At 42.8% G+C, this 9,512-nt stretch overlaps 1 protein-coding gene across 3 annotated transcripts in view; it reads right to left on the reverse strand.

Annotated features, from left to right (window-relative positions):
- MYPN (myopalladin) overlaps positions 1-9,512 on the reverse strand; it is a 777,058-nt gene that overhangs the window by 767,519 nt on the left and 27 nt on the right. For all 3 annotated transcript variants that reach the window (XM_053691847.1, XM_053691846.1, XM_053691845.1), the window contains exons 1-2: positions 9,407-9,512; positions 1,759-2,634 (exon numbers count right to left, since the gene is read on the reverse strand). The exon at positions 9,407-9,512 is cut by the window's right edge. In XM_053691847.1, the coding sequence (XP_053547822.1) occupies positions 1,759-2,634; positions 9,407-9,501 (971 nt within the window). In that variant the 5' untranslated portion in view covers positions 9,502-9,512. The remainder of the gene's footprint in view (positions 1-1,758; positions 2,635-9,406) is intronic.

The raw sequence follows: 9,512 nt of genomic DNA on the forward strand, positions 1-9,512 counted from the left end.
ATCAGAGGCCACCTGGAGACATTTGTGCTGTTACCATGTCATGCTTCACTGTGGAGAATGTACAGAGCAAGAAACTGTTGGAAATATTGGGGGAGTGCTAGCAATGCAGGTGGAGAAATAAAGATGCAGCGTTGTTTGGGGGTAGATAGAGGGCTGGTTGGGTCTTTGTGCAGATAGACCAGTAGTTTGAGGATGCTGGGAGGTGGACGGAGAGTATTGGAGAGGCCGCACCTATGTGCAGTGACAAATTGTGCTCTATTGGACTATAAAATTATAGCACTACATGTGAATACATTTCTCTACAGTATTCTCACATAGATTCGTGTTACCGAAGTATTAGGCTTATATTGTTGTTAAAGGATTTACTAATTTTTTGTGCTTTTCTATTTTATGTTATTCTGTTAGAATAAAAGGGTGGTATGTTAGGAATTGTTAGCATTACCAACGACATTTTGTTCTTAGTGGCCATTTTGTCTTAAGGCATCCATCTTGTCTAAGTAACATTTATTATAGCAGTTATTATGTAGTGGTAAAAGATATAGATGTTATGTATTTCTGTAGCGCTAGGTTGGCCTTGCAAATGTTCTTGGCGATGCGCCTGGAAGTTGTTATCTCTATAAGATGCCCACACGGCCTTGCTTTGGGCCCAGATGTACCTTTTTATTATGGTTATAAGAAACATCGTTTTTCACAACTCTGCTTTACCTAATTATAATAATGAGCTTATATTTTTCCTGACAAACACTGTGTAAAATGACGCGGTCATGAAGTGTCATCATGTTAACCCTATAAGCTGTAACTGTCGCCTAAAGACGTGCCTTTCATCTTTCAATAAACGGAATAGTTTTTAGACTCATTGCTACGTGGTCTGATTTCTGTTCTCTGGGATATCCTAATCAAATAACCCCTTTATTTCCAGCTGATAGGGTGTGCTCCAGGCCAAGCTCTGACTGACACTCCCCCTCTGAAAACAACACCTAACAATGTTATTCTTTGTTGAAGAGATACCTAGGTAAGTAGCGTGCACATGTCTGATACACTACATGACAGGAAATAGTGTTACCATCTAGTGCTCTTGCTAATAATGTAACTGCTACCTTATAGTGCTGCAGACACGTGCATGCTCCTGAGCTTACGTACCTGCTTTTTAACTAAGTATAATAATAAAATTGATGATAATAGACATAAATTGGAAAGTTCTATCTGAATCATAAAATAAACATTTTGGAGTATATTTATCAAAGTGCAAGTGGACATGATACGAAGTAGCATATCATGTCTGCTGCACATCGATAAATGCCAACAGCATATGCTCTCAGAATTTATAATTGCACCAGCAGTTCTTGTGAACTGCTGTGGCAATGCAGCCCCCTGCAGATTTGCGACCAATTGGCGCTAGCAGGGGGTGTCAATAAACTCAATCGTATTCGACTGGGTTGATTTCTGTCCGCGGCCTCAGAGCAGGCAGACAAGTTATGGAGCAGCAGTGTTTAGACCGCTGCTTCATAACTTCTGTTTCCGGTAAGCCTGAATGTTTGCATGGAAACAGGGGGCATCAAGCTCCTTACAGAGCTTATTAAATTGGCCTCCTTGAGTATGACATTTTTGCACAGTAAACTCTAAGATGTTGGGATTGGGGACAATATTAAACAAAAAAATCTGCATTTTGATTTTGGAGAATGATCTGATTACATCAATTCTTGGCACATTTGACTGTTCTGGTTAAAGGGTTAAGCAGTAAAAGATGAAAATGGGTACCTGACTTCAGGTGCTGGAATTCCAACCACAATGCAGTCCAACTGTACTCTAGTTCCCTCGGTTACTTCCCTACTTTTTAATTTCTGAATAAACCTTGGAGGCTGCTCAATAGTCCCCTGGAGATAAAATGATGACACTGGATTATCTTGTTCAACATACAACTTGTTGTGATCAGTTTCCAGCTCTACGGCTTCTAGCCCATCACCTGTCTCAGGTACAGCAGTAGTTATTTCTGTTTCTAATGGTTTTACATGCTGTGGCCTTTCACGATTTTCAGGTGGATTAGAATAGCTAGATATGTCCTCTTCAAGTTTTCCACTTTTTAGTTCACGTTTGCTCCTGCGATTTTTTAATGTCTTCGGTCTTATTCGCTTGGAGCTATTGGCTTTGAATAGTGAAGATAGTTCTTCAATGAAATCTGCAGCTTTATTTAGGAATTCTTTTTTTGTCTCTGCTTCTGTCCCATGTGGATTAGTTCTTTGATTTTTTTCCAGATCTTTAGTGCCTTCTGTGGTGCTCTTAGTAACCTTTATGTGGGGTTCCTGATGGCTGCTGGACACTTCTACTTTGTTATTGGATGGTGGTTTGGTTATTTTGTCATCTGGAGGCCTCACAGAAGGTTTAAATTGTTTTTTTAAATCTCTAGGTGGGCATATAGGGTTAATCTGCCCATCTTTCTGTTTTCTGTCTTGGTCAATTGACTCTCTTGCTAGATGTACACTTTGGTCCAATTCCTCCTGACTCAGAAATGCAGAGAGATCAGAAAAGTCATCTGCGCCTTCACTGTTTTCGTGATGCAATTTTTTTTCAGATAAATAGTTCTCTCCCAGAAGTTGAGAAATTGTTGAAGAAGCTTCTATATTTTTGTCTTGCATGCTGTTGACAAAAAGGACAGAAGGGTCTGACCTTGTCATTATCATCCCTGTGTGGATTATTTGTACGATAATATAGTAAAGCTGTATGTGCCAACTAGTTCTATGTTAAGAGATCATTCATTCTATTATATTGTAAACAACAGTTCATAAGATAAACCAGAGTGCGCTAATGTGCAAATAAACCCAGGTCAGCTTTAATGAATAATTAAAAAAAAATAATGCTTACCTGGTTCATTTCTTTCATGATAGCGAGAGTCCACGAGTATCACATGTGAGATATAACTCCAGTACATTAGGACGAGGCAAAACACCCAACATAATAGAACTTTTAATCCCTCACACATTCCCATAATCCCTAAATCTTATATATGGCCATGAGAAAGAAGAAGAAATTGAAATAAGTAGGAAAGATAAAGCAGGGAAAGTGAAGTGGAAACTGGTACTGCCGCCAACTGTACAGAAAAAACAGAATTTATGTTTACCTGATAAATTTCTTTCTCCAACGGTGTGTCCGGTCCACGGCGTCATCCTTACTTGTGGGATATTCTCTTCCCCAACAGGAAATGGCAAAGAGCCCAGCAAAGCTGGTCACATGATCCCTCCTAGGCTCCGCCTACCCCAGTCATTCGACCGACGTTAAGGAGGAATATTTGCATAGGAGAAACCATATGGTACCGTGGTGACTGTAGTTAAAGAAAATAAAATATCAGACCTGATTAAAAAAACCAGGGCGGGCCGTGGACCGGACACACCGTTGGAGAAAGAAATTTATCAGGTAAACATAAATTCTGTTTTCTCCAACATAGGTGTGTCCGGTCCACGGCGTCATCCTTACTTGTGGGAACCAATACCAAAGCTTTAGGACACGGATGAAGGGAGGGAGCAAATCAGGTCACCTAAATGGAAGGCACCACGGCTTGCAAAACCTTTCTCCCAAAAATAGCCTCAGAAGAAGCAAAAGTATCAAACTTGTAAAATTTGGTAAAAGTGTGCAGTGAAGACCAAGTCGCTGCCCTACATATCTGATCAACAGAAGCCTCGTTCTTGAAGGCCCATGTGGAAGCCACAGCCCTAGTGGAATGAGCTGTGATTCTTTCGGGAGGCTGCCGTCCGGCAGTCTCGTAAGCCAATCTGATGATGCTTTTAATCCAAAAAGAGAGAGAGGTAGAAGTTGCTTTTTGACCTCTCCTTTTACCTGAATAAACAACAAACAAGGAAGATGTTTGTCTAAAATCCTTTGTAGCATCTAAATAGAATTTTAGAGCGCGAACAACATCCAAATTGTGCAACAAACGTTCCTTCTTTGAAACTGGTTTTGGACACAGAGAAGGTACGATAATCTCCTGGTTAATGTTTTTGTTAGAAACAACTTTTGGAAGAAAACCAGGTTTAGTACGTAAAACCACCTTATCTGCATGGAACACCAGATAAGGAGGAGAACACTGCAGAGCAGATAATTCTGAGACTCTTCTAGCAGAAGAAATCGCAACTAAAAACAAAACTTTCCAAGATAATAACTTAATATCAACGGAATGTAAGGGTTCAAACGGAACCCCCTGAAGAACTGAAAGAACTAAATTGAGACTCCAAGGAGGAGTCAAAGGTTTGTAAACAGGCTTGATTCTAACCAGAGCCTGAACAAAGGCTTGAACATCTGGCACAGCTGCCAGCTTTTTGTGAAGTAATACCGACAAGGCAGAAATCTGTCCCTTCAGGGAACTTGCAGATAATCCTTTTTCCAATCCTTCTTGAAGGAAGGATAGAATCCTAGGAATCTTAACCTTGTCCCAAGGGAATCCTTTAGATTCACACCAACAGATATATTTTTTCCAAATTTTGTGGTAAATCTTTCTAGTCACAGGCTTTCTGGCCTGAACAAGAGTATCGATCACAGAATCTGAGAATCCTCGCTTCGATAAAATCAAGCGTTCAATCTCCAAGCAGTCAGCTGGAGTGAAACCAGATTCGGATGTTCGAACGGACCCTGAACAAGAAGGTCTCGTCTCAAAGGTAGCTTCCAAGGTGGAGCCGATGACATATTCACCAGATCTGCATACCAAGTCCTGCGTGGCCACGCAGGAGCTATCAAGATCACCGACGCCCTCTCCTGCTTGATCCTGGCTATCAGCCTGGGGATGAGAGGAAATGGCGGGAACACATAAGCTAGTTTGAAGGTCCAAGGTGCTACTAGTGCATCCACTAGAGCCGCCTTGGGATCCCTGGATCTGGCCCCGTAGCAAGGAACTTTGAAGTTCTGACGAGAGGCCATCAGATCCATGTCTGGAATGCCCCACAGGTGAGTGACTTGGGCAAAGATTTCCGGATGGAGTTCCCACTCCCCCGGATGTAATGTCTGACGACTCAGAAAATCCGCTTCCCAATTTTCCACTCCTGGGATGTGGATAGCAGACAGGTGGCAGGAGTGAGACTCCGCCCAAAGAATAATTTTGGTTACTTCTTCCATCGCTAGGGAACTCCTTGTTCCCCCCTGATGGTTGATGTACGCAACAGTCGTCATGTTGTCTGATTGAAACCGTATGAACCTGGTCCTCGCAAGCTGGGGCCAGGCCTGGAGCGCATTGAATATCGCTCTCAGTTCCAGAATATTTATCGGTAGAAGAGATTCTTCCCGAGACCAAAGACCCTGAGCTTTCAGGGATCCCCAGACCGCGCCCCAGCCTATCAGACTGGCGTCGGTCGTGACAATGACCCACTCTGGTCTGTGGAACATCATCCCTTGAGACAGATTGTCCAGGGACAGCCACCAACGGAGTGAGTCTCTGGTCCTCTGATTTACTTGTATCTTCGGAGACAAGTCTGTATAGTCCCCATTCCACTGACTGAGCATGCACAGTTGTAATGGTCTTAGATGAATGCGCGCAAAAGGAACTATGTCCATCGCCGCCACCATCAACCCGATCACTTCCATGCACTGAGCTATGGAAGGAAGAGGAACGGAATGAAGTATCCGACAAGAGTCCAGAAGCTTTGTTTTTCTGGCCTCTGTTAGAAAGATCCTCATTTCTAAGGAGTCTATAATTGTTCCCAAGAAGGGAACCCTTGTTGACGGGGATAGAGAACTCTTTTCCACGTTCACTTTCCAGCCGTGAGATCTGAGAAAGGCCAGGACAATGTCCGTGTGAGCCTTTGCTTGAGGAAGGGACGACGCTTGAATCAGAATGTCGTCCAGGTAAGGTACTACTGCAATGCCCCTTGGTCTTAGCACCGCTAGAAGGGACCCTAGTACCTTTGTGAAAATCCTTGGAGCAGTGGCTAATCCGAAAGGAAGCGCCACGAACTGGTAATGTTTGTCCAGGAATGCAAACCTTAGGAACCGATGATGTTCCTTGTGGATAGGAATATGTAGATACGCATCCTTTAAATCCACCGTGGTCATAAATTGACCTTCCTGGATGGAAGGAAGGATAGTTCGAATGGTTTCCATCTTGAACGATGGGACCTTGAGAAATTTGTTTAAGATCTTGAGATCTAGGATTGGTCTGAACGTTCCCTCTTTTTTGGGAACTATAAACAGATTGGAGTAGAACCCCATCCCTTGTTCTCTTAATGGAACAGGATGAATCACTCCCATTTTTAACAGGTCTTCTACACAATGTAAGAACGCCTGTCTTTTTATGTGGTCTGAAGACAACTGCGACTTGTGGAACCTCCCCCTTGGGGGAAGTCCCTTGAATTCCAGAAGATAACCCTGGGAGACTATTTCTAGCGCCCAGGGATCCAGAACATCTCTTGCCCAAGCCTGAGCGAAGAGAGAGAGTCTGCCCCCCACCAGATCCGGTCCCGGATCGGGGGCCAATATTTCATGCTGTCTTGGTAACAGTGGCAGGTTTCTTGGCCTGCTTTCCCTTGTTCCAGCCTTGCATTGGTCTCCAAGCTGGCTTGGCCTGAGAAGTATTACCCTCTTGCTTAGAGGACGTAACACCTTGGGCTGGTCCGTTTTTACGAAAGGGACGAAAATTAGGTCTATTTTTTGCCTTGAAGGGCCGATCCTGAGGAAGGGCGTGGCCCTTACCCCCAGTGATATCAGAGATAATCTCTTTCAAGTCAGGACCAAACAGCGTTTTCCCCTTGAAAGGAATGTTTAGTAGCTTGTTCTTGGAAGACGCATCAGCCGACCAAGATTTCAACCAAAGCGCTCTGCGCGCCACAATAGCAAACCCAGAGTTCTTAGCCGCTAACTTAGCCAATTGCAAAGAGGCGTCTAGAGTGAAAGAATTAGCCAATTTGAGAGCATTGATTCTGTCCATAATCTCCTCATAAGGAGGAGAGTCACTATCGAGCACCTTAAGCAGTTCATCAAACCAGAAATATGCGGCTGTAGTGACAGGGACAATGCATGAAATGGGTTGTAGAAGGTAACCCTGCTGAACAAACATCTTTTTAAGCAAACCTTCTAATTTTTTATCCATAGGATCTTTGAAAGCACAACTATCCTCTATGGGAATAGTGGTGCGTTTGTTTAAAGTAGAAACCGCTCCCTCGACCTTGGGGACTGACTGCCATAAGTCCTTTCTGGGGTCGACCATAGGAAACAATTTTTTAAATATGGGGGGAGGGACGAAAGGAATACCGGGCCTTTCCCATTCTTTATTAACAATGTCCGCCACCCGCTTGGGTATAGGAAAAGCTTCTGGGAGCCCCGGCACCTCTAGGAACTTGTCCATTTTACATAGTTTCTCTGGGATGATTAAATTTTCACAATCATCCAGAGTGGATAATACCTCCTTAAGCAAAATGCGGAGATGTTCCAATTTAAATTTAAATGTAATCACATCAGATTCAGCCTGCTGAGAAATGTTCCCTAAATCAGTAATTTCTCCCTCAGACAAAACCTCCCTGGCCCCCTCAGATTGGGTTAGGGGCCCTTCAGAGATATTAATATCAGCGTCGTCATGCTCTTCAGTAACTAAAACAGAGCAGCCACGCTTACGCTGACAAGGGTTCATTTTGGCTAAAATGTTTTTGACAGAATTATCCATTACAGCCGTTAATTGTTGCATAGTAAGGAGAATTGGCGCGCTAGATGTACTAGGGGCCTCCTGAGTGGGCAAGACTCGTGTAGACGAAGGAGGGAATGATGCAGTACCATGCTTACTCCCCTCACTTGAGGAATCATCTTGGGCATCATTGTCATTATCACATAAATCACATTTATTTAAATGAATAGGAATTCTGGCTTCCCCACATTCAGAACACAGTCTATCTGGTAGTTCAGACATGTTAAACAGGCATAAACTTGATCAGAAAGTACAAAAAACGTTTTAAAATAAAACCGTTACTGTCACTTTAAATTTTAAACTGAACACACTTTATTACTGCAATTGCGAAAAAACATGAAGGAATTGTTCAAAATTCACCAAATTTTCACCACAGCGTCTTAAAGCCTTGAAAATATTGCACACCAATTTTGGAAGCTTTAACCCTTAAAATAACGGAACCGGAGCCGTTTTAAGCTTTAAACCCCTTTACAGTCCCTGGTATCTGCTTTGCTGAGACCCAACCAAACCCAAAGGGGAATACGATACCAAATGACGCCTTCAGAAGTCTTTTATAAGTATCAGAGCTCCTCTCACATGCGACTGCATGCCATGCCTCTCAAAAACAAGTGCGCAACACCGGCGCGAAAATGAGACTCTGCCTATGCTTTGGGAAAGCCCCTAAAGAATAAGGTGTCTAAAACAGTGCCTGCCGATATTATTAAATCAAAATACCCAGAATAAATGATTCCTCAAGGCTAAATAAGTGTTAATATCAATCGATTTAGCCCAAAAAAAGTCTACAGTTTAAATAAGCCCTTGTGAAGCCCTTATTTACAATCGTAATAAACATGGCTTACCGGATCCCATAGGGAAAATGACAGCTTCCAGCATTACATCGTCTTGTTAGAATGTGTCATACCTCAAGCAGCAAGAGACTGCAAACTGTTCCCCCAACTGAAGTTAATTGCTCTCAACAGTCCTGTGTGGAACAGCCATGGATTTTAGTTACGGTTGCTAAAATCATTTTCCTCATACAAACAGAATTCTTCATCTCTTTTCTGTTTCTGAGTAAATAGTACGTACCAGCACTATTTGAAAATAACAAACTCTTGATTGAATAATGAAAAACTACAGTTAAACACTAAAAAACTCTAAGCCATCTCCGTGGAGATGTTGCCTGTACAACGGCAAAGAGAATGACTGGGGTAGGCGGAGCCTAGGAGGGATCATGTGACCAGCTTTGCTGGGCTCTTTGCCATTTCCTGTTGGGGAAGAGAATATCCCACAAGTAAGGATGACGCCGTGGACCGGACACACCTATGTTGGAGAAAACAAGGGTGGGTCTCTTGGTTTCTCACCATCATGAAAGAATGAATTTCTCAGGTAAGTCTTTTTTTTTTTCTTCTGAAGTTGAAGAGTGGATATATTGCCTAAGGGACAGGTCAGAAGAGCTCTCCTGGGTATTTCCCTGTTGAGTTTTTAATCTGTTAGCACAAGCATTAGACATAGACTGAGAGCATAAGTGGCATAACTGAACACACCAAGACATCCTTACACTGGGATAAATTATCAGTAAACTCTTTAAAATGGTTACCTTGATGCTCTGAGAAGTGAGCTGCAACAGTTTGCTCCATAGTATTTAAACTATATAATAATAAAAAAAGTGCCTAAAACTGTATATGGTGTTAAATGGTGTATGATACTATGTCCCCAGGCTACATGAAACATGGTCATACTAATAGCCTGTACGCTAAGAAGGTGCATGGTACTTACCTATAGATGGGCCCATCCGAGGCAGTGCAAGCCCAGTGCCAAGGATATGTTAGAACAAGGAGCAGCACACTATAGGCCATAGGATAGGAAGGCATGCCCACATTTC

The sequence above is a fragment of the Bombina bombina genome, chromosome 9 (genome assembly GCF_027579735.1).
Source record: "Bombina bombina isolate aBomBom1 chromosome 9, aBomBom1.pri, whole genome shotgun sequence".
NCBI lineage: Eukaryota > Metazoa > Chordata > Amphibia > Anura > Bombinatoridae > Bombina > Bombina bombina.